General features: G+C 44.4%; 2 protein-coding genes across 5 annotated transcripts in view; one reads left to right on the forward strand and one right to left on the reverse strand.

The window, feature by feature from the left end:
- The window catches only part of LOC123764791 (ADAM 17-like protease Tace), a 30,374-nt gene extending 27,572 nt beyond the window's left edge, over positions 1-2,802 (reverse strand). For both annotated transcript variants that reach the window (XM_045752932.2, XM_045752931.2), the window contains exons 1-2: positions 2,686-2,802; positions 1,617-1,770 (exon numbers count right to left, since the gene is read on the reverse strand). In XM_045752932.2, the coding sequence (XP_045608888.1) occupies positions 1,617-1,770; positions 2,686-2,752 (221 nt within the window). In that variant the 5' untranslated portion in view covers positions 2,753-2,802. The remainder of the gene's footprint in view (positions 1-1,616; positions 1,771-2,685) is intronic.
- Ldh (Lactate dehydrogenase) overlaps positions 1-26,525 on the forward strand; it is a 213,609-nt gene that overhangs the window by 151,647 nt on the left and 35,437 nt on the right. For 2 of the 3 annotated variants that reach the window (XM_045752933.2, XM_045752934.2), the window contains exon 1: positions 19,961-20,117. The exons of the other annotated variant lie outside the window; for it this stretch is intronic. The gene's annotated coding sequence lies outside the window, so the exon portion shown is untranslated. Of the gene's footprint in view, positions 1-19,960; positions 20,118-26,525 lie in introns of those variants that run through there. 3 annotated transcript variants of the gene reach the window in all.

The following is a 26,525-nucleotide window of genomic DNA, read 5'->3' on the forward strand; positions in this document are numbered from 1 at the left end:
CATGATCAATCTCTGACCTCTATACGCTCCCCACAACTTTGAATAGTCAGAACAGAAATTGAAAAGATACTTGCCCTCATGGGTAAAAAAGAAAAAAAAAAGTCACCTAATGCCCCTTGAAACTAGTGTCCTGGAAATGTCAATGCACTAAGCGTGGGAAGCCATCGAGTAGCTGCCTAGAAAATACATTATGTTTAATAGTTTATTAGAAAGACATTTATCAGATATTAACCAAACTATGTTGGTAAAAAATTCAGCTAGGTTAAAAAAATCTACGACATTGGTGCCAATAGTTCGCCAGGTACAGTAATATCACCATTTTCATATGAACTTCACCAAAATAAATACAGTACTGTATGTATATTTTGTTATCACCCTACTTCATAATATCTTTAAATGTGTTGCAGTATTCCTCTACACTACAAACCAGTGCCAAGCCACTGATTAACAATATCGGGAAAATAATTAATACAAACCATAAAGGTCAATTTGTGAGTGAGATCAGTTGATCTTGTGATTAAGATTATCAAATATATAGGCATCCTGTCCTATCTTAATCCCACATAATAGTTTTTATGTAATTCAGGGACTGGCAATTTTCCTTGACCTGACATATTAAATTTTGTTTTGTTTAAGGTATCTATATTTACACATGCAAAGTTAATCAATTTATGAGATTCAGTGTTTTCTTTTATGCTACAGCTTTGGTATTGAAGTTCCATTTTGCTTGGAGTGACTGGTACACTAATTATACCCTATGATCTTGTAGCATCAGTGCTGTATGCGTCTTGCCTGACTAGGTTGTGAAACCTGACACTGTAGACAATCACTAGGATTTACCGTCTGGAGTGGCAATATGGTGTAGCTCAGAAACTGTTTAAATCAGCCATTCAATTTTTATTGTAGAATGTAGTACAGTAGCTCTATTTTGCACCCACTATAAATAAAACTACCTGACTGCATATGCTATCTTTTATGGCATCTAATACAGTAGCGCCACAACAGCAGTTAAATTGTCTGTTTAGGTTTTAATCGATTTGAAGTTGTATACATTACCGCCACAATGTACTGGCTAAACACTGTACAGTGTTTGGATATCAATATGAATAATGCTTGGGTGGCTAATATACAAATTCTATACCTGTCTAGTACAACATACTTTGATATAATACTGAATTTTGTTTAGTAAATATTTTGTTATATATACAGTACAGTGACGTATAATACAGAATTGTATAAAACATGATGATGGTCTGTAATAACAACAACTTCATAAGTGTGTGTATAGGGTAGTTCATCAGAACAAGTCTTATTAGATTCCTTCACACTTTCAAGGGACAATATTGAATTGTACTTTACAGTACATATAGGAAAAATTCATTATGCAAATTCAACCATAACAATATTATTTTGCATCTTTAAGAGATCAGAGCTATACTGTATAATATTTAGGAAATCATAAGTCCCCAGTCATATCTATTATACTTAACATCCTCGTTAATCAGTACAAATCATCTTTCTAATCCTGTGGTATTAGTAAAAAGTTGTAATGCCAGAGAAGAGCTAATCAAATAAAATAAACACTGTCATAGTCATGCAAATCAGCAATTTCTTACCGTCCTAAAGCACTGAACTGTACTTCTTTGATCTTATTAAAACGGTGAGTACTCTCTTTTGTTCCCCTCTTGACAATGTGGTGCTTGAATGCAGAAGAATCGATAAATTCATAGTAGCGAAGATCGGGATGGTATGGTCGAGGTTTGAAGAAGCCTGCAATGGAATAATATAATTACATAAAAAACACATCTAGAAAATTTCAATGTTTACACAAGAAATTAAATGGGTGCAAATGAGTCCAACATGATATTAGCTAGGACTGACAAAATATATTTTATATTATTTTGTCATATTTTATGCTTTAGTATGACTAGTGCCTGTGTCATTTACTGGATACCTATATGATAAAGTATTTACAGTATCTTCATGGAAGAAGGCTTCCCAGAAACACTGATTTGTTGATAATTTTATTCACAAAACATAACTAACAGACTTGGGAATTTTTTATTTGAGTTTGGGTCACACAAACCTAATCTGGACCGAGGGACATGTGATAGTTCAATTATTTTCAATGAAATACTGCTAGAAACCTTAAACCCATTCAGGACCCAAAATTGTATTGATTTAATATTAATATATAAATAGAGAGTTTAAGACAAGCTACAAATAGGGGCCCCAAACTGAACCACTTGTTTAAAAGGACCACTTTTTTATTAAATTTTGGCACTAATGTTCATAAAAAATTTAAGTGGCAACTCTCTGAATAAATTTTTTGCATGCACAAAATCACAAAACTTTGAATTACCAATTACAATTATAATTTCACGTTGGAGCCTCGTAGGCCAGTGTGATTCAGGTCACTCGAACGCATGATACTTCCCGAGATAATATAAAATCTACCTAACACAAGACAACCTACCATACCCAAACCTCACACAACCTATCCTACCCAAACCTTTCCCAACTATGCATCCACTATTAACAATTAGATAAGACCTTGGCATTGACGTACCCCGGGTCAATGGCCCAACATCAACTTGAGAATGCCTCTAATTCGGTCCCAATCAATCTCAATCCAAAATTATTTAATAAATACGTCATCTTGAGTATCTACATCTGCCCCCTTACCGCCAGTAATGTCAATAGAGGAGACCGTAGAGAGGGAACAGAGGCAAATGTAGACTAGAGGCCCCATCCTCCCCTCCTCTTTGTTTACATCTCGGGCCACTGATGACACACGCAGTGTTGCCACATCCAAATCGCTCAAAGTAGCGAACTGACGCTCTAAAAGTAGCGATTTTGTACTAAGAGTAGCCCAATTTTTTGTTATGTGACTGATACGGGTTTCAAGGTAATATATATTTATGTATATAGAGTACATTATGCGATGTTAATTGTTTTATTAATACTATTTTATTATTTCTGCATATTTTATATCTATCTGTCTATCTATCTATCTATATATCTATATATATATATATATATATATATATATATATATATATATATATATATATATATATATATATATATATATATATATATATATATATATATATATATTAGTGTAAACTTAAGCCTAGCATGAACGAACCGAACAAACAACCTCTGAAGCACAACCATGCACGAACCGAAGCCCCAGTGACACCTACGGAGCGCGACCAGTTGTATAATCGGATCCCAACCAGTTGTATAATCGGATACCAACCAGTTGTGTAATCGGATCCCAACCAGTTGTGTACCCGCAAGCCTAGCATGCAAACAACTCATCAAACCCACACCATGCCAAACAAACAGCCCCAGAGCCTAACCAAACTCCCTCCCTAGGTCTACCAAACAAACCCTTCCTTAGCCCTACCTAACAACCTGCCCCCCCACCCTTCCTTAAGAACTAACTTTGGAGCCAAAGCAAGCAATTAATTGAGCCCTATACAAAAAATAGAAACCTGGAACTCTTGCAAAAATACAACAATGAAGCCCTAGAAAATAAACATGAACCTAGTCATAGTCAAGAAACAACCTGATGATCTAGCAAAGAAACATAAGGCACTAACACACAACCCCTGGAGCACAACCATGCATGAACCGAAGCCCGATCATGCACAACCCTAAGCCCCAGAGACACCCCCGGAGCCCGACCAGTTATGATAACCGGAGCCCGACCAGTTGTGTAACCGGAGCCCGACCAGTTATTTAACCGGAGCCCGACCAGTTGTGTAACCGAAGCCCCGTAAGTTGTGTAACCGAACCCCAACCAGTTGTGTAACCGCAAGCCTAGCATGCAAACTCATCAAACCCACACCATGTCAAACAAACAGCCCCAGAGCCTAATCAAACTCCCTCCCTAGGTCTACCAAACAAACCCTTCCTTAGCCCTACCTAACAACCCCCCCACCCCCCATTCTTGCCTTAAGAACTAACTTTGGAGCCAAAGCAAACAATTAATTGAGCCCTATACAAAAAATAGAAACCTGGAACTCATGCAAAAATACAACAATGAAGCCCTAGAAAATAAACATGAACCTAGTCATAGTCAAGAAACAACCTGATGATCTAGCAAAGAAACATAAGGCACTAACACACAACCCCTGGAGCACAACCATGCATGAACCGAAGCCCGATCATGCACAACCCTAAGCCCCAGCGACACCCCCGGAGCCCGACCAGTTAAGATAACCGGAGCCCGACCAGTTGTGTAACCGGAGCCCGACCAGTTATTTAACCGGAGCCCGACCAGTTGTGTAACCGAAGCCCCACTAGTTGTGTAACCGGACCCCGACCAGTTGTGTAACCGCAAACCTAGCATGAACGAACCAAACAACCTCTGGATCACAACCATGCACGAATCAAAGCCCGATCATGCACAACCCGAAGCCCCTGTGACACCCCCGGAGCCCGACCAGTTTTGTAACCGGAGCCCGACCAGTTGTGTAACCGAAGCCCGACCAGTTGTGTAACCGGACCCCAACCAGTTGTGTAACCGTAAGCCTAGCATGCAAACAACTCATCAAACCCACACCATGCCAAACAAACAGCCCCAGAGCCTAATCAAATTCCCTCCCTAGGTCTACCAAACAAACCCTTCCTTAGCCCTACCTAACCCCCCCCCCCCATTCTTGCCTTATGAACTAACTTTGGAGCCAAAGCAAACAATTAATTGAGCCCTATACAAAAAATAGAAACCTGGAACTCTTGCAAAAATACAACAATGAAGCCCTAGAAAATAAACATGCACCTAGTCATAGTCAAGAAACAACCTGATGATCTAGCAAAGAAACATAAGGCACTAACACACAACCCCTGGAGCACAACCATGCATGAACCGAAGCCCGATCATGCACAACCCTAAGCCCCAGAGACACCCCCGGAGCCCGACCAGTTATGATAACCGGAGCCCGACCAGTTGTGTAACCGGAGCCCGACCAGTTATTTAACCGGAGCCCGACCAGTTGTGTAACCGAAGCCCCGTAAGTTGTGTAACCGAACCCCAACCAGTTGTGTAACCGCAAGCCTAGCATGCAAACTCATCAAACCCACACCATGTCAAACAAACAGCCCCAGAGCCTAATCAAACTCCCTCCCTAGGTCTACCAAACAAACCCTTCCTTAGCCCTACCTAACAACCCCCCCACCCCCCATTCTTGCCTTAAGAACTAACTTTGGAGCCAAAGCAAACAATTAATTGAGCCCTATACAAAAAATAGAAACCTGGAACTCATGCAAAAATACAACAATGAAGCCCTAGAAAATAAACATGAACCTAGTCATAGTCAAGAAACAACCTGATGATCTAGCAAAGAAACATAAGGCACTAACACACAACCCCTGGAGCACAACCATGCATGAACCGAAGCCCGATCATGCACAACCCTAAGCCCCAGCGACACCCCCGGAGCCCGACCAGTTAAGATAACCGGAGCCCGACCAGTTGTGTAACCGGAGCCCGACCAGTTATTTAACCGGAGCCCGACCAGTTGTGTAACCGAAGCCCCACTAGTTGTGTAACCGGACCCCGACCAGTTGTGTAACCGCAAACCTAGCATGAACGAACCAAACAACCTCTGGATCACAACCATGCACGAATCAAAGCCCGATCATGCACAACCCGAAGCCCCTGTGACACCCCCGGAGCCCGACCAGTTTTGTAACCGGAGCCCGACCAGTTGTGTAACCGAAGCCCGACCAGTTGTGTAACCGGACCCCAACCAGTTGTGTAACCGTAAGCCTAGCATGCAAACAACTCATCAAACCCACACCATGCCAAACAAACAGCCCCAGAGCCTAACCAAACTCCCTCCCTAGGTCTACCAAGCAAACCCTTCCTTAGCCCTAACAACCCCTCCCCCCCACCCCTTGCCTTAAGAACTAACTTTGGAGCCAAAGCAAACAATTAATTGAGCCCTATACAAAAAAAGAAACCTGGAACTCTTGCAAAAATACAACAATGAAGCCCTAGAAAATAAACATGCACCTAGTCATAGTCAAGAAACAACCTGATGATCTAGCAAAGAAACATAAGGCACTAACACACAACCCCTGGAGCACAACCATGCATGAACCGAAGCCCGATCATGCACAACCCTAAGCCCCAGCGACACCCCCGGAGCCCGACCAGTTAAGATAACCGGAGCCCGACCAGTTGTGTAACCGGAGCCCGACCAGTTATTTAACCGGAGCCCGACCAGTTGTGTAACCGAAGCCCCACTAGTTGTGTAACCGGACCCCGACCAGTTGTGTAACCGCAAACCTAGCATGAACGAACCAAACAACCTCTGGATCACAACCATGCACGAATCAAAGCCCGATCATGCACAACCCGAAGCCCCAGTGACACCCCCGGAGCCCGACCAGTTTTGTAACCGGAGCCCGACCAGTTGTGTAACCGAAGCCCGACCAGTTGTGTAACCGGACCCCAACCAGTTGTGTAACCGTAAGCCTAGCATGCAAACAACTCATCAAACCCACACCATGCCAAACAAACAGCCCCAGAGCCTAACCAAACTCCCTCCCTAGGTCTACCAAACAAACCCTTCCTTAGCCCTACCTAACAACCCCCCCCCCCACCACCCTTCCCTTAAGAACTAACTTGGGAGCCAAAGCAAACAAACAACTGAGCCCTATACAAAAAAGAAACCTGGAACTCTTGCAAAAATACAACAATGAAGCCCTAGAAAATAAACATGCACCTAGTCATAGTCAAGAAACAACCTGATCTAGCAAAGAAACATAAGGCACTAACACACAACCCCTGGAGCACAACCATGCATGAACCGAAGCCCGATCATGCACAACCCTAAGCCCCAGCGACACCCCCGGAGCCCGACCAGTTAAGATAACCGGAGCCCGACCAGTTGTGTAACCGGAGCCCGACCAGTTATTTAACCGGAGCCCGACCAGTTGTGTAACCGAAGCCCCACTAGTTGTGTAACCGGACCCCGACCAGTTGTGTAACCGCAAACCTAGCATGAACGAACTAAACAACCTCTGGATCACAACCATGCACGAATCAAAGCCCGATCATGCACAACCCGAAGCCCCAGTGACACCCCCGGAGCCCGACCAGTTTTGTAACCGGAGCCCGACCAGTTGTGTAACCGAAGCCCGACCAGTTGTGTAACCGGACCCCAACCAGTTGTGTAACCGTAAGCCTAGCATGCAAACAACTCATCAAACCCACACCATGCCAAACAAACAGCCCCAGAGCCTAATCAAATTCCCTCCCTAGGTCTACCAAACAAACCCTTCCTTAGCCCTACCTAACAACCCCCCCCCCCCATTCTTGCCTTATGAACTAACTTTGGAGCCAAAGCAAACAATTAATTGAGCCCTATACAAAAAATAGAAACCTGGAACTCTTGCAAAAATACAACAATGAAGCCCTAGAAAATAAACATGCACCTAGTCATAGTCAAGAAACAACCTGATGATCTAGCAAAGAAACATAAGGCACTAACACACAACCCCTGGAGCACAACCATGCATGAACCGAAGCCCGATCATGCACAACCCTAAGCCCCAGCGACACCCCCGGAGCCCGACCAGTTGCGTAACCGGAGCCCGACCAGTTATTTAACCGGAGCCCGACCAGTTGTGTAACCGAAGCCCCACTAGTTGTGTAACCGGACCCCGACCAGTTGTGTAACCGCAAACCTAGCATGAACGAACCAAACAACCTCTGGATCACAACCATGCACGAATCAAAGCCCGATCATGCACAACCCGAAGCCCCAGTGACACCCCCGGAGCCCGACCAGTTTTGTAACCGGAGCCCGACCAGTTGTGTAACCGAAGCCCGACCAGTTGTGTAACCGGACCCCAACCAGTTGTGTAACCGTAAGCCTAGCATGCAAACAACTCATCAAACCCACACCATGCCAAACAAACAGCCCCAGAGCCTAACCAAACTCCCTCCCTAGGTCTACCAAACAAACTCTTCCTTAGCCCTACCTAACCCCCCCCCCCCCACCCTAGCTTTAAGAACTAACTTTGGAGCCAAAGCAAACAAACAATTGAGCCCTATGCAAAAAAAGAAACCTGGAACTCTTGCAAAAATACAACAATGAAGCCCTAGAAAATAAACATGCAATTAGACATAGTCAAGAAACAACCTGATCTAGCAAAGAAACACGAGGCACTAACACAACCCCTGGAGCACAACCATGCACGAATCAAAGCCCGATCATGCACAACCCGAAGCACCAGTGACACCCCCGGAGCCCGACCAGTTTTGTAACCGGAGCCCGACCAGTTGTGTAACCGAAGCCCGACCAGTTGTGTAACCGGACCCCGACCAGGTGTGTAACCGCAAGCCTAGCATGAACGAACTAAACAACCTCTGGATCACAACCATGCACGAATCAAAGCCCGATCATGCACAACCCGAAGCCCCAGTGACACCCCCGGAGCCCGACCAGTTTTGTAACCGGAGCCCGACCAGTTGTGTAACCGAAGCCCGACCAGTTGTGTAACCGGACCCCAACCAGTTGTGTAACCGTAAGCCTAGCATGCAAACAACTCATCAAACCCACACCATGCCAAACAAACAGCCCCAGAGCCTAATCAAATTCCCTCCCTAGGTCTACCAAAGAAACCCTTCCTTAGCCCTACCTAACAACCCCCCCCCCCATTCTTGCCTTATGAACTAACTTTCGAGCCAAAGCAAACAATTAATTGAGCCCTATACAAAAAATAGAAACCTGGAACGCTTGCAAAAATACAACAATGAAGCCCTAGAAAATAAACATGCACCTAGTCATAGTCAAGAAACAACCTGATGATCTAGCAAAGAAACATAAGGCACTAACACACAACCCTTGGAGCACAACCATGCATGAACCGAAGCCCGATCATGCACAACCCTAAGCCCCAGCGACACCCCCGGAGCCCGACCAGTTAAGATAACCGGAGCCCGACCAGTTGCGTAACCGGAGCCCGACCAGTTATTTAACCGGAGCCCGACCAGTTGTGTAACCGAAGCCCCACTAGTTGTGTAACCGGACCCCGACCAGTTGTGTAACCGCAAACCTAGCATGAACGAACCAAACAACCTCTAGATCACAACCATGCACGAATCAAAGCCCGATCATGCACAACCCAAAGCCCCAGTGACACCCCCGGAGCCCGACCAGTTTTGTAACCGGAGCCCGACCAGTTGTGTAACCGAAGCCCGACCAGTTGTGTAACCGGACCCCAACCAGTTGTGTAACCGCAAGCCTAGCATGCAAACAACTCATCAAATCCACACCATGCCAAACAAACAGCCCCAGAGCCTAACCAAACTCCCTCCCTAGGTCTACCAAACAAGCCCTTCCTTAGCCCTACCTTACACCCCCCCCCCACCCTAGCTTTAAGAACTAACTTTGCAGCCAAAGCAAACAAACAACTGAGCCCTATACACAAAAAGAAACCTGGAATTCTTGCAAAAATACAACAATGAAGCCCTAGAAAATAAACATGCAATTAGACATAGTCAAGAAACAACCTGATCTAGCAAAGAAACACGAGGCACTAACACAACCCCTGGAGCACAACCATGCACGAATCAAAGCCCGATCATGCACAACCCGAAGCACCAGTGACACCCCCGGAGCCCGACCAGTTTTGTAACCGGAGCCCGACCAGTTGTGTAACCGAAGCCCGACCAGTTGTGTAACCGGACCCCAACCAGGTGTGTAACCGCAAACCTAGCATGAACGAACTAAACAACCTCTGGATCACAACCATGCACGAATCAAAGCCCGATCATGCACAACCCGAAGCCCCAGTGACACCCCCGGAGCCCGACCAGTTTTGTAACCGGAGCCCGACCAGTTGTGTAACCGAAGCCCGACCAGTTGTGTAACCGGACCCCAACCAGTTGTGTAACCGTAAGCCTAGCATGCAAACAACTCATCAAACCCACACCATGCCAAACAAACAGCCCCAGAGCCTAATCAAATTCCCTCCCTAGGTCTACCAAACAAACCCTTCCTTAGCCCTACCTAACAACCCCCCCCCCCCCATTCTTGCCTTATGAACTAACTTTGGAGCCAAAGCAAACAATTAATTGAGCCCTATACAAAAAATAGAAACCTGGAACTCTTGCAAAAATACAACAATGAAGCCCTAGAAAATAAACATGCACCTAGTCATAGTCAAGAAACAACCTGATGATCTAGCAAAGAAACATAAGGCACTAACACACAACCCCTGGAGCACAACCATGCATGAACCGAAGCCCGATCATGCACAACCCTAAGCCCCAGCGACACCCCCGGAGCCCGACCAGTTAAGATAACCGGAGCCCGACCAGTTGCGTAACCGGAGCCCGACCAGTTATTTAACCGGAGCCCGACCAGTTGTGTAACCGAAGCCCCACTAGTTGTGTAACCGGACCCCGACCAGTTGTGTAACCGCAAACCTAGCATGAACGAACCAAACAACCTCTGGATCACAACCATGCACGAATCAAAGCCCGATCATGCACAACCCGAAGCCCCAGTGACACCCCCGGAGCCCGACCAGTTTTGTAACCGGAGCCCGACCAGTTGTGTAACCGAAGCCCGACCAGTTGTGTAACCGGACCCCAACCAGTTGTGTAACCGTAAGCCTAGCATGCAAACAACTCATCAAACCCACACCATGCCAAACAAACAGCCCCAGAGCCTAACCAAACTCCCTCCCTAGGTCTACCAAACAAACTCTTCCTTAGCCCTACCTAACCCCCCCCCCCACCCTAGCTTTAAGAACTAACTTTGGAGCCAAAGCAAACAAACAATTGAGCCCTATGCAAAAAAAGAAACCTGGAACTCTTGCAAAAATACAACAATGAAGCCCTAGAAAATAAACATGCAATTAGACATAGTCAAGAAACAACCTGATCTAGCAAAGAAACACGAGGCACTAACACAACCCCTGGAGCACAACCATGCACGAATCAAAGCCCGATCATGCACAACCCGAAGCACCAGTGACACCCCCGGAGCCCGACCAGTTTTGTAACCGGAGCCCGACCAGTTGTGTAACCGAAGCCCGACCAGTTGTGTAACCGGACCCCGACCAGGTGTGTAACCGCAAGCCTAGCATGAACGAACTAAACAACCTCTGGATCACAACCATGCACGAATCAAAGCCCGATCATGCACAACCCGAAGCCCCAGTGACACCCCCGGAGCCCGACCAGTTTTGTAACCGGAGCCCGACCAGTTGTGTAACCGAAGCCCGACCAGTTGTGTAACCGGACCCCAACCAGTTGTGTAACCGTAAGCCTAGCATGCAAACAACTCATCAAACCCACACCATGCCAAACAAACAGCCCCAGAGCCTAATCAAATTCCCTCCCTAGGTCTACCAAAGAAACCCTTCCTTAGCCCTACCTAACAACCCCCCCCCCCATTCTTGCCTTATGAACTAACTTTCGAGCCAAAGCAAACAATTAATTGAGCCCTATACAAAAAATAGAAACCTGGAACGCTTGCAAAAATACAACAATGAAGCCCTAGAAAATAAACATGCACCTAGTCATAGTCAAGAAACAACCTGATGATCTAGCAAAGAAACAAGGCACTAACACACAACCCTTGGAGCACAACCATGCATGAACCGAAGCCCGATCATGCACAACCCTAAGCCCCAGCGACACCCCCGGAGCCCGACCAGTTAAGATAACCGGAGCCCGACCAGTTGCGTAACCGGAGCCCGACCAGTTATTTAACCGGAGCCCGACCAGTTGTGTAACCGAAGCCCCACTAGTTGTGTAACCGGACCCCGACCAGTTGTGTAACCGCAAACCTAGCATGAACGAACCAAACAACCTCTAGATCACAACCATGCACGAATCAAAGCCCGATCATGCACAACCCGAAGCCCCAGTGACACCCCCGGAGCCCGACCAGTTTTGTAACCGGAGCCCGACCAGTTGTGTAACCGAAGCCCGACCAGTTGTGTAACCGGACCCCAACCAGTTGTGTAACCGCAAGCCTAGCATGCAAACAACTCATCAAATCCACACCATGCCAAACAAACAGCCCCAGAGCCTAACCAAACTCCCTCCCTAGGTCTACCAAACAAGCCCTTCCTTAGCCCTACCTTACCCCCCCCCCCCCCACCCTAGCTTTAAGAACTAACTTTGCAGCCAAAGCAAACAAACAACTGAGCCCTATACACAAAAAGAAACCTGGAATTCTTGCAAAAATACAACAATGAAGCCCTAGAAAATAAACATGCAATTAGACATAGTCAAGAAACAACCTGATCTAGCAAAGAAACACGAGGCACTAACACAACCCCTGGAGCACAACCATGCACGAATCAAAGCCCGATCATGCACAACCCGAAGCACCAGTGACACCCCCGGAGCCCGACCAGTTTTGTAACCGGAGCCCGACCAGTTGTGTAACCGAAGCCCGACCAGTTGTGTAACCGGACCCCAACCAGGTGTGTAACCGCAAACCTAGCATGAACGAACTAAACAACCTCTGGATCACAACCATGCACGAATCAAAGCCCGATCATGCACAACCCGAAGCCCCAGTGACACCCCCGGAGCCCGACCAGTTTTGTAACCGGAGCCCGACCAGTTGTGTAACCGAAGCCCGACCAGTTGTGTAACCGGACCCCAACCAGTTGTGTAACCGTAAGCCTAGCATGCAAACAACTCATCAAACCCACACCATGCCAAACAAACAGCCCCAGAGCCTAATCAAATTCCCTCCCTAGGTCTACCAAACAAACCCTTCCTTAGCCCTACCTAACCCCCCCCCCCCCCCATTCTTGCCTTATGAACTAACTTTGGAGCCAAAGCAAACAATTAATTGAGCCCTATACAAAAAATAGAAACCTGGAACTCTTGCAAAAATACAACAATGAAGCCCTAGAAAATAAACATGCACCTAGTCATAGTCAAGAAACAACCTGATGATCTAGCAAAGAAACATAAGGCACTAACACACAACCCTTGGAGCACAACCATGCATGAACCGAAGCCCGATCATGCACAACCCTAAGCCCCAGCGACACCCCCGGAGCCCGACCAGTTAAGATAACCGGAGCCCGACCAGTTGCGTAACCGGAGCCCGACCAGTTATTTAACCGGAGCCCGACCAGTTGTGTAACCGAAGCCCCACTAGTTGTGTAACCGGACCCCGACCAGTTGTGTAACCGCAAACCTAGCATGAACGAACCAAACAACCTCTAGATCACAACCATGCACGAATCAAAGCCCGATCATGCACAACCCGAAGCCCCAGTGACACCCCCGGAGCCCGACCAGTTTTGTAACCGGAGCCCGACCAGTTGTGTAACCGAAGCCCGACCAGTTGTGTAACCGGACCCCAACCAGTTGTGTAACCGCAAGCCTAGCATGCAAACAACTCATCAAATCCACACCATGCCAAACAAACAGCCCCAGAGCCTAACCAAACTCCCTCCCTAGGTCTACCAAACAAGCCCTTCCTTAGCCCTACCTTACACCCCCCCCCCCCACCCTAGCTTTAAGAACTAACTTTGCAGCCAAAGCAAACAAACAACTGAGCCCTATACACAAAAAGAAACCTGGAATTCTTGCAAAAATACAACAATGAAGCCCTAGAAAATAAACATGCAATTAGACATAGTCAAGAAACAACCTGATCTAGCAAAGAAACACGAGGCACTAACACAACCCCTGGAGCACAACCATGCACGAATCAAAGCCCGATCATGCACAACCCGAAGCACCAGTGACACCCCCGGAGCCCGACCAGTTTTGTAACCGGAGCCCGACCAGTTGTGTAACCGAAGCCCGACCAGTTGTGTAACCGGACCCCAACCAGGTGTGTACCCGCAAACCTAGCATGAACGAACTAAACAACCTCTGGATCACAACCATGCACGAATCAAAGCCCGATCATGCACAACCCGAAGCCCCAGTGACACCCCCGGAGCCCGACCAGTTTTGTAACCGGAGCCCGACCAGTTGTGTAACCGAAGCCCGACCAGTTGTGTAACCGGACCCCAACCAGTTGTGTAACCGCAAGCCTAGCATGCAAATAAACTCATCAAATCCACACCATGCCAAACAAACAGCCCCAGAGCCTAACCAAACTCCCTCCCTAGGTCTACCAAACAAACTCTTCCTTAGCCCTACCTAACAACCCCCCCCCACCCCCCACCCTTGCCTTAAGAACTAACTTTGGAGCCAAAGCAAACAATTAATTGAGCCCTATACAAAAAATAGAAACCTGGAACTCTTGCAAAAATACAACAATGAAGCCCTAGAAAATAAACATGCACCTAGTCATAGTCAAGAAACAACCTGATGATCCAGCAAAGAAACATAAGGCACTAACACACAACCCCTGGAGCACAACCATGCATGAACCGAAGCCCGATCATGCACAACCCTAAGCCCCAGTGACACCCCCGAAGCCCGACCAGTTTTGTAACCGGAGCCCGACCAGTTTTGTAACCGAAGCTCGACCAGTTGTATAACTAGACCCCCGACCAGTTGTACTACAGAACCCGGATGAAAAAAAAATACGGAAACAATGTCTCGGAGACATTACAAAAACTCAATGTTATAATAGCGAACAAATGTATAATGATCTCTGTGTAATGTATAATGCATTGTAGGTGGAGGTAGACTATACATTCACGAGTATCTCCCAACTGCTCAGATAGCAAAAAAAAAAAAAAAAAATTATCAGTCTTACCTACACGGGAACGACGCACCTCACGCCGCGGCTGCTTCCTGACAACTGACCTGGACTGCGATGACCCCGTAGCGTCCAACCGACCCAGAGACCCTCTGCCTAAAATTATTTGAACGCCATATTTAAATTCCTTGTGTATATATAGCGCCAGGAGTGTGTAAATTAATATTTATATGCATTATAAGTCTTTCTAAAGTAATTTATACATCTGAATATCATATATTGTCTAGCAAACGAATTATTTAAGTTAATATTTTAATTATGCCAGATACAATTAAGTCTCATCGCACACAATTAAGAAGATTCGTCAGCGATTTTTTATATTTTTTTTTATTTATATATATATATATATATATATATATATATATATATATATATATATATAAATATAAAGAGTTCTTAAATTCTTGTAAAGCCACTAGCATGCATAGCGTTTTGGGCAAGTCCTTAATCCTATTTTTTTTGCCCGGAATACGACCCGCCAAATAGGCCAAACAACCAATTCTCCGCTGGATGAACAGTTAAGGATTGTCGTTCGGTCATTCCTTCCCGGCCGGCAGGTCAAAGCGCTGGCGAAGAACTGGGCGCGCGCTTTACCACTGCGCCACAGAGACTGTTCTAGTGTGGCGTAGTGGAATTTTGTATTTTGAAACCTGACTAACCTAGCTCAACCCAACCTAACGTAACCCAAATCAAACCAATCTAATCCAACCGAGCCCAATGTAGCCTAACATTAATAACATATCCTAATACAGCCTAGCATAACAATACATCCGGTTTTAAAACAGAAAATGAGTTTAGCCGAATCGGAGGATCTACGTGGGGAACTCTGCACTCAATATCTTTAACCTGTATGCTCCTAGTGATAAGTTTAATTATGCTGACCTTCCTATCTGTATTCAGACTGAGCCTACCATCATTATAGGTGATTATAACGCTAGGCATAGGAATATTGGTAATTCGCAGTTCAGTAATCGTAACGGCAACCAACTGTTGTCACTATTAGTCACACAAAGTCACAATGGATATACCAACACCCGAAATGTTCTGAACTCAGTATTGCACATGTCAGGAACTAGGCTTGGTCATCTCAGTAGAGAAAACAAAGATCCTGAACCGACGCCCACCCAGACGGCGTGGGGCCTCGCAAAATGCAGTTGCATGATGGCTCTCTGCTCGACTATGTAACCAGATACAAATACCTTGGTCTTGTGGTTCCACTGTACCCCAATGTTGTAGCCAGACTGGGTCGCCAATGTAGAGAGGGGCTCCGTGCTCTCAAGGCTGTGGCAGGCTACCATCCAAGCTATGGTGCAAATGTGAGAATTGTCAAAATGATGTATCTCTCATATATTAGGTCTCTGATTATGCTGCACCCATGCTTGCTCTAGTGCCTGAGAGAATGCTTGGAGGGCTGGAAAGGATGCAAAACGAAGCCATGAGGATTATCCTCGGATGTCCCCGTACAACTAAATTATTAAACATGAGGAAGGAACTGATATCCACAAGGACCGTGACGAGGATTCGAACCTACGTCCGGGAGCATCCCAGACACTGCCTTAATCGACTGAGCTACGATAGAGTAAAAAGAGTTGAAACCGAAGTTCTACTGAACTTACTGGATCCCGTAGCCTCTCAGAGGCACAAACCAGGATTTTACACGACTCCCCCCTGCACCCGAACTATGTCAATAAACCGTTCTCCCTCTTCGCCCTTATATCATTACACACAGAGATCACACTAACGTGATGTATCTTTTACCCTGTCGTAGCTCAGTCGATTGTCTGGGATGCTCCCTGATTCAGGTTCAAATCCTAGTCACGGCCCTTGTGGATTTGTTCATTTGATGCATCACGGTAGTGTGATCTGTGTGTGTAATGATGTAAGGGCGAAGAGGGAGAACGGCCTATTGACATAGCTCGGGTGCAGGGGGGAGTTGTGTAAAATCCTGGTTTGTACCTCGGAGAGGCTACGGGATCCAGTAAGTTCAGTAGAACTTAAACTAGGTTACGGGCATAAACAGCCCGTAACCTAGTTTGTGTTGCTGTTATTTTAGATTCAGCTGCACTGAACAAAAAGTTCCAAGCAGCACGAGCTATTGTGAGCCCGTAGTGGACTTGGCACAGGAGCGGTCAATCAATCACACCTGCTTATTTGTGATTGATTGATGAAGATTAAGCCACCCAAGAGGTGGCACGGGCATCAATAGCCCGTAAGTGGAAGATTTCTTGTGGAGTGAATGTGATCTTTGGTCGTGAAAGGATATACTGCGTGCTGTGCTCGCATTTAAATCGTCAGTCTGTGGCTGCTATCGCGGGGTGTTTATTTGCGTTGCATCTGACCATAAATAATCATCATCGAGTTTCTTATCATTAATAACCCAAATTAGCCCATCTTACTTTTAAATTAGCCCAAAAAGTAGCAAGTAGCGAAATTAACAATTTGGGAGCGCGGCGGCTCTCAAAAGTAGCCCAATTCGCTACTTGTAGCCCAATGTATACGGCCACCCTTCCACCGGGAACTGTATATTGCTACCCAACAAACTGTATAAGTATACAGTTGTATACTTATGTATATAAATGTATAACTTACATTCTTACAAGAATTTAAGAACTCTTGTGTATATATATATATATATATATATATATATATATATATATATATATATATATAAAAAGGTATACTGAATGTATTGCTATCCTTCCGCTATCCCGTGTACCGCATTGCTATCCTTGCTCCGTGTACCGTGTTACCATCTTTGCACCGTGTTGCTATCTTTGCACCGTTGGTACTATCCTTGCTCCTATGTGTTGCAATCTGTGCACCGTGAACCATATTGCTATTCTTGCACCGTGTTATCCTTGCACCGTGTTGCTATACCCTCCCTGGCACAGGGCTCACCCTGCCTACTTGGCCCAGTGCCACACTTCTGTTTCATCACGACTCCACACCACATATTTAATGCCAACCAGTGCTTGGCTGTGAACACATCTGGTTATGGGGAATACTGAAGCAACATTTCATATTCCCACTCACAGGTACATACGCGCACACGAAACCACGCATAGTGTATGGGTATATTGTTTGTTTGTTTGTTTGTGTGTGTGTGTGTGTGTGTGTGTGTGTGTGTGTGTGTGTGTGTGTGTGTGTGTGTGTGTGCAATTTTCACATTCTCAAGAGGAAAGTTTGACGGCTGTCCTCAAGGACCTTCTTCTGTCCACTCTGTCAACATAGGCTGCTGGCAAAATTCTGCTATAGAATTTCTGGTGATTATGAGATTTTATTTCACAAAAGAGAAGAAAGAATGAGAAAAGGCAAATAGTGGGGGGGGGGGAACTTTGACATGCCGAAGGCTTCCTGTACTCGTCGAGGCCACTAGTGTGTTAGTGGCCATCTGGTAAATTCAGGTAAAAGTTTAGGCTTGTTTTGTGGGCCTTCTACATGAATTGAGTGAGACAGTTTAGTCTGCAACTTACAGTCTGTTTGAATAATATGATGTTTCTGTAAAACTTACAGCTATAGGCTTCTGCAGTGTGTTCCGTTGACGGATTAATTTAGTCGTCATTGTGAATAGAATTAACAGAATAATCTTTGCAAATGCTCTTCTATAAAGAGTGATTACCATCTTGGATGGCCTTTAAGTAGCCTGATGGGCAATTTTTTGTTATCTTTATTAAATAATATACAATTAAATTTAAATTGGTTTGTCCATATATTCTATCACCATACTGTTATGTAAGAAGAGAAGCTATATATATATACATCTATGGGTCATTCAATACAAGTTCGGCAGACTTGTAGACTGGTAGACTTAGGTCCCGTGCCTAGGCTGGGGATGGGGAGTTGAGGAACTCCTCGAGAGCCTAGCCACTGGGACTGGACGTAGATCGACGGTCTCACTCCATGCAGGTCGTCGTTCAGTCCCCAACGGTCCAAGTGGTTGGTAACCACACCTTTCCTCCAATCCCACCCCCTCCTGAAAGTTCCCTTCCTTTCCCGGAACCCACTCCATGTATGAACCCACACCATGTATGAATCGACTCCAGATATAAACTGAGCAATTTGCATCTGTGGTGAGCTTGTGTATTACCTTGCAGTCACATACATTACCCTCTCTATTGGCCGAGCAGGTGTCACTGCCACATACAGGGAACAATCAAATGATTAACAACGTTCAGGGAAACAGTATGTGGCGATCCAAAGGGGAAATACCCATTGCCTTCGAGGTGTTTGCCCAGCGTCCTAGGAGTTCGAAGAAATCTACAGATTTCTTTTAAAAAATAAACTTGTTCTGATTAATTTTCCTATCTTTTAATCAATAAATTTTGTAACCATGTAACTTTGTACAAAAAAGTATATAATAAGGAAAATTATATCATAAAAAACGATGAGGTGCAAGCAAATGCTCATACGAATTCTGACAAGATTTTCTGGGGATGCTGCTGTTATTTCCTATTGAGGAAATGAGTCCCCTACAATGGCACCAGAGGTGTTACCCCTCATATATGTGTATGTGTGTTAACAAACTATGTAAGTAGTTCATCGAGACTTTCGCCTCCTTATAGCTCATACAACTTTATTTAGGCTGTTTTACTCATGGGGATACATGAACCAAATTATTTCCTCTATCTATATATTAAGGACTAAATAATACGATCTGGTTAGACAGTAAGCTGTAGTATTGGCCTAAATGACTTTCCAGAGGGTGATATAGGGTTGATAGAGGTGTTAGGCCCAACACCAAGGACATTACAGATTAAATGTCAGCCAGACTGCTGCTCCACGAGGCATATACCGGGGTGGCTGACGGCATCGTCTACCCAGCTGACGCAAGTGCTGCCGCGCATCACCACCGCGCACCTTATCGATTTTCTGCATGGTATACTTGTCACCATTATATATATGTTTTCCTTATGGGCATATGGTTATGTACTGAGTGTTAACGAAGGCTAACGTTGGTCTATGAACAGTCAAAATTTAAATTCGTAATGAAACAAATATGCATTTTATCGGGGTTTATAATTAAAGTGGGTGTGGCAAGGCCAGTGACTCAGTTTCACCGTTTCATCAAACCCTCTCACAATTACGACTTGCAACAACAAAGTGCTCTAAGGTGGAATAATTAAGTAGCAATTAAATGAATTTGTGCCCTAAAATATACATATATGAAATGTCCAATGTGTGTGTGGCAGGAGGGGGCCAACAGCGGGAAGCCCAGAGTGTCGTACCGCCACACACACAAACACACAAACACACAACGTTCAAAGTCACCTTGGGCGTGACCTTGGCCGCCATCCTCCCGACGCCCTCGTTCTCAAGCACAGACGTACGTCGGCTGTGTTAACGGGTGGACGTGTCCCTCTCTCTCTCTCTCCTCCTCCTGCAAACCAGGTAAGACTAAATAAATACTTGGTCCTCCGCTAGCTAGGTCGATCATGACGTAAGAATACGAAAATAAACGCGCGGGGCAGAAACATTTGTGGACGTTTGTGAATCATAAGAAACGTGACACTTAGCCAGTGTCATACAAGCGCTCGTTACACACACACACACACACACTTGATACATTTCATTTCTGTAACTAGTTCAGCATAAATGTAATTTGTTAATTTAATTGGCTTAAATCATTAACGAACATATATATGGGAATTAATTTATATATAGCCTACTATAGCCTCCTCTCCCACCCGGCTCTACCACAGTTTATTAGTAAGCGGTTTCTAATGAATTTATTTGATTTTGGTTGTGCTTATTATGTAGCCCATATACCCATGCCGTGAGTGGCAGTGGACCCATCCTATAGCCGCGGTTACATATAAGGTTTGTAAAGGTTACATAAATACATAATGGGCTCTGGAACTGACCCCCAAAGTTTCATTTAGCTGTGCAAGTTACTTTTTCGATAAGCTATAGATATACAGTCTAATATATAAAGTTTTTTTTATAGCTAATTGAATGAGGGAATAGCGGTTGTACACAGCTATGCCAAGTGTTAGGTCATTGATAACTAAGTATGAAAAACTTTATTGGAAGTATAATTTGACTTAGCTTCTATAATTATATAATAATTACTTGGGTATCAAATGTTCGTTATCATACGTGGTTCATCGCTAACTCGTATACGTTTAAAGCCAACAAATTACTGCAACTGAATAGGTACTTGCAATTGGAGTTAGTCGACTTGTGGGGTTGCATCCCGTGGAATGGTCATTCGTCGGCCAGGGGAAGTAAGGTAAACATAACAGGCTTCCTGCTAGGTATGTGATGACTTTGTAAGTTTACATTTAATCAGGTGCCATTTGAGTATTAAGGTATTAGGTGATCCACGTCCCAATCTGTTGTGTGGTTAGCAATTTATATGACGTGACCTAAGACCTCCGTACTCAAGTGGCACTCAAAGGGAAGTCTTAAACTCAGTTGGACACCAGTGGTGTGTCTCGGAGATCCTCCTTTATATAGTGGGTGTTCAGTAGTGTAGTGGTTAGAGCTGCGGGTTTATTATGTATCAGCCTTATTATAAATGCATTTATCAGCCTTGTGGGCTGAGGTTTGAGGCCCCTGATGGCTCAAGTGAATGACGTGTTATTATCCATGTTTATTGTGGTTAGCAATACACACTAATTTTATTTATATATATATAATAATATTACACATGAGGCTAGCCTCATTAAAATTTGCAAGATCACTCTTAATTATATTGCGAGTGCATGTTATGGGCAGGTCACCTAATCGATAGAGGTGATTCCACAGCTTTCAGTGGATTTCACTTGTTGACCGTCCGTACTGAGTATGAGTATCTCCATATATTTAATTGACTTTTTGCTTTTCCCTTTTTTTCCACCTATATCCTCTTGTTCTATACTTTAAAAATGTTTTCCTTTGTATCCTGCTTGTTGCAATCATATCCACTGTTTCTTCTCTCCTCACAGTTGAGGTCTAAGTCCCTTAACATAGCCTCATAATCTTCTTAACTCTGACAATAATCTTGTTGCAATCCTTTGCACTTTTTCATTTTTAGTTTTATACTTCACAAGTTACACATTCCAGGCCGGTACTGCATATTCCAATATTGGTCTAACCAAGGCTGTGTAGATTGCCTTGAAAGTCCTGGTTTAAGTTTCTAAACAACGTTGTAATGTTTGCCAGCGTCTTGTATACCGATGTTACCATGTTTGTGTGCCTCTGCGCAAACATTGACATGTAGGAGCTCGAGCCCTTGGGTAGGTTCATAACCCGTCTTCGACTCAGTCCCTTACATCAAGCAGTCAACCCCACAGACGTATTCATAAATTTTAACATGCTGTTACTTCAAAACGGGAATTTTCTCAAATTTAAATTAATATTATAAGATATTTGAATATTGTGCATATATAGGCATAGGTTAGGTTAGGTGTTTAGGTTCTGTTGGCGATTATTTGTAGTACGTAGGTGCAACATTTACAGCGTTGTGGTTCGAACAAAATTCGTCAGTGAAGCACTTGTTCTGGAAGTGTTCGAACGAAATCAGTTGAGTCGTGTGTAAACCATTTTTCATTCATAAACAGGGGGTTTGGTGGGTGCGTGGAATCACTTTTTATACTACAAATACAAATAATCGCCAACAGAAGCTAAAAGCCTAACCTACGTATAACTATGCATAGTTTTTATGCATAATAATATTAATTTATTAGGGAACAAACCAATTTTTAATATACAGTATGTTAAAATTAATGAATGCGTCTGGGAATGACGGCCGCTGCTTTAAACAGCCTGTGTGAGGACGGGTTGGGTCCTTCAGGTAGTCACTTAACCAGTTTAAATACAATTGATAAGCTAAGGCTTTCGACAATTTATGTATTATTTCTATTAATTGTATAGATATAACAATGGGTCATAAATCAGTGCTGGCGTGCAAATGATTTATCTTGCAAAGCCTCTGTTAACTTAATACAAAAATGTTAATATTTTTGAGCCAGGAATACATGGACATCCAGCCAGCAGACCACCTGTGGAGGGGAACGGATGGTGTTCGTTTTATTCCTAGTGTCAGTTTATAAATAATGATCTGTATCGGGGAATATCGAGGTAGGATAAAGAAAGATTGTCACAACAATAAACGAACGCTGCATGCAGCAGCATCCCCGTCATTGGCAACACTAGAAACAGGGATGAAGATCATTATTCTTAGCTGATGCTGTAGACAGTTCGAACGTTGTGTCGTTTGATCCCGCAGCGTGACGTCATAAAGGTTTAAAGAGGCAACAAGGACAATATTTGGATTGCAGGTTACAGTTCGAGTATGTATGTGAAATGAATGACCTGTAGCTTATTTTGTATTTTATATATCGTCTAATTTTACATTTGCCATACGAGCACGTTCCAAACTTGTACGTTTTATGCAAGATATACAATATTGGCTTCGGCTGGTGCTGCAATGCCATTTCTCCGGGTATTGGCAACTCTGGCCAAGAGAGGTTGCCAAGGCGGTGCCAACATCTCCTAGCAAGCAATTGTTAGGTTTTGCCCGAGAGTTTAAATTCTCTTTTGCTCGAGAGTTTAAATTCTCTTTTGCTATCTTCTCGCCTCTACACGGTGACCACTTTTTTAACAAGTTCATATTAAGAAACAAAGTTAAGAAAAGTGTTATCCTGCATGGTGTGGCAGGGAGGAATAAATAACTCATTCCATTGTCAATGTCACGGTGAGCTGGTCCTAGGCTTGCAACACTCTTGACATCGTAGAAATTTGAAAGATGACATTATGCCTGGTTTTGGAAAGCATAATAATTTGTTTCGCACATATTCTTTCACATAGTGGTGTAGGGGTGTGTAAATAATTTTCCTTAGTTCATATTTGATAAAATCTACATCCGTAAATTATTATATTAAAGTTAATATGAAACTCGCACCCCTATCATGTTTTTTGTTTTTCGTTATTTATATACAAGAAGGTACATTTGGTTTATGAGAGTGCAGATCATTGAAGTTTTAGTTTAGTGGGCACTTTAGCCTAATTAACTTGTCCACAGAATGAGTTTGGAAGTCTTGATAAGGAGCGGAAAGTGTTCACAGAATAACTATAGAACCGGTCTGATAATGACCTTCCTCATGATACAACCCACAACAGTTGTCTATATTGTTGTTTTAGATTTAGCTACTCAGAACGAAATGTCCATGTAGCACGGTTGTCTGATTGATTGATGAAGATTAAGCCACCCAAGAGGTGGTACGGGCATGAATAGCCCGGACACGGTTGTCTGTTGTTGTTGTTTCAGATTTAGCTACTGAGAACGAAGTGTCCATGTAGCACGGGCTATGGTGAGCCCGTAACGGTTGTCTAACTCCTGGGCATCTATATACTGCTAGGCAAACGGGCCCATCAGGTGAAAGGTAACTGAACAACTAATTTCTGTTCCGCCTGGGGAACGAACCCGGGATCCTAGATTGCGAGTGGAGGACCTAGACTACTGTATTAACGTAGTCTAATATGCTACAGAATCATATACATTTGATATACAGAATCATATATATTTTATATACAGTTTGTATATCAAACGCCATACATACAACCATCCAGGTGACGACGGTGGAAGGTGTTACAAGATGTGTTGAGCTCGGGCACTGATCCCATATTACTTACACTGGCTAGTATAGGTGTCCTCAGTGTAACATACGCGGGTGTGGACGGTGGTGGTCTGCCTCGCTATTTAACCTTTCCCAACCATTTTTACCTCGGCTAGTCATGTATACTAAACAAACGTGGGACTATAGTCACAATAACGTGGCTAAAGAGTAGAACTATTTTTCATCTCGCTTTATTACCCTATTGACTGGCTCTTCTATGTTCTTTCTATTGCACTTGATGGTCCAGGACGGACCGAAACATTGTAGTTTCTTCAGTAAAAAAAAACAAATGTGTGAGTTGGGTATCGTCGGTGTACACTAAATTTCACACAAATTTTATAGGAGATAGGCAGGAGGCCCTAAACTATAAGCCGGTGTCCTTAACTTGTATACCATGCTAGGTGATGGAGAAGAAAAAGGCTGGTACCCCATCTGGAGAGAAGGGACTTCGTAACACGTCACCGGCATGGGTTCAGGGAAGGCAAGTCGTGTCTTACAGGTTTAATAGAATTCTATGACCAAGCGTTAAGCAAGAAAGAGAAGGATGGGTAGACTGCTTTTTCTTGGACTGTCGGGAAGCGTTTGACACAGTACCCAAGAGACTTGCGTAAGTTGCAGAAACAAGCTGGAATAAGTGATAAGGTGCTCCAATGGATAATGGAGTATCTAAACAAGAGGAAACAGATTTACTGTGAGGGGTGAGACCTCAGACTAGCATGATGTCACCAATGGAGTTCCACAGGGTTCTGTACTCGGCCCCATCTGGCTTCTGATAAACGTGAATGATCTTCCAGAAGGCATAGACTCATTCCTCTCAATGTTTGCTGATACTAAAACTATAAGGATAAAGACAGAGGAGGACTGATTTCTAGGGAAAGCTGGATTATTGATCGGTGTTCTGACTAGGTCCAGCGGACCCAGGTGATCCCTCACATGCTCGTCTCTCAGCCTCGTCCCTCATCCCCCTTCCACGCCCCTGTCCACCAACCCCACGCCCCTATCCACCCCCCCAACCTCTACCGGCTCCTCGCTTTCCTCCCTCTGGTGGGAAAGGTTCCCATTGTTGGGGACAGGAAGCGCAATAGGCCTATGGTAGTCCTCCCAGGTACCTTCTTTTGGTAATTTTTTCGTGCACTTTTTAATTTATTATGCCTAACTTTTCCTAACCTACCAGAGGACCCAAAACAGAAAACGGGAGTGTCAATTTCGCGAACCGCTTCCAGTTTTGACTTGGGTAAATTATCCGTCAAAATGCGACGATCTGTTAGAACAGGTTGTCCCTGAGAGTGAACTACTGTCACAGCAGCGTGTACAACACCCCCCAATAGGAAGAAACCCCCCCCCCCCTCTGGGTTGTTCGTCCTGTTACTGTACTTGTACCCAGACACAACTGGGACTTGCTTAACTCCCTCAAGTGAACAGCTCCTCAAAAAAATAATTTGTCAATTCAAATTTGCGTTATCTTACGGGTGCAAAATGGGGGAATCTTTTAAGAATATTCCCCCCCCCCCTTTTGATAACGTAAATGGAAGATAACATAGATTTTAGGAGTTGAAAATTTTAGTCTTGTTGTTTGGTAAGGTGTTCACTTGAGACAGTAGAGCAAGTCTCAGCTGTGTCTGGGTACAAGTGACAGGATGACCAGAGAGTAAACACAGAGTGACAGGAGAGACAGAATGTGGCAGCTTAACACAGACGTCTTTGGTTAGTAGGCTGTGTGTGTGTGTGTGGCTTGTGATCTCTGCGAGAAACTGGGTTATTGATCCCAGATGTAACTAGGTCGAGCCCTCCCAGCTGACCTCTCTCATCCCAGTCAAAACTTCCTGAGAGACCACAAAAGTTCTCTGTAACTCGTCCCTTCCCCCCCCCTCCCCCCATCACCTGCTTGGATCAGAAATATGTCAGGGTACAGAGCACTAAGCTACATACAGTACAGCCATTACCAGGGCTTACAGAGCGGACGACACAGACTGTGACTACAGGCAGTCTGTGTGTGGGACATAATGATCAACTCGAGAACATTCCCTCTACCATAGTGTACTCAACTGTTGTTCCAGCAGCCAGGGGAATCTTTCTCAAAATATCACATTATTATGGCACTTGGCTAACTCGGACACCATTAATTCGTATTACATAATTTAAATTGACTAAATTTAAATTGATTAAAGATTAGACGATTAATATATCTATGAAACTA

This window comes from Procambarus clarkii, chromosome 48 (genome assembly GCF_040958095.1).
Source record: "Procambarus clarkii isolate CNS0578487 chromosome 48, FALCON_Pclarkii_2.0, whole genome shotgun sequence".
Lineage (NCBI taxonomy): Eukaryota > Metazoa > Arthropoda > Malacostraca > Decapoda > Cambaridae > Procambarus > Procambarus clarkii.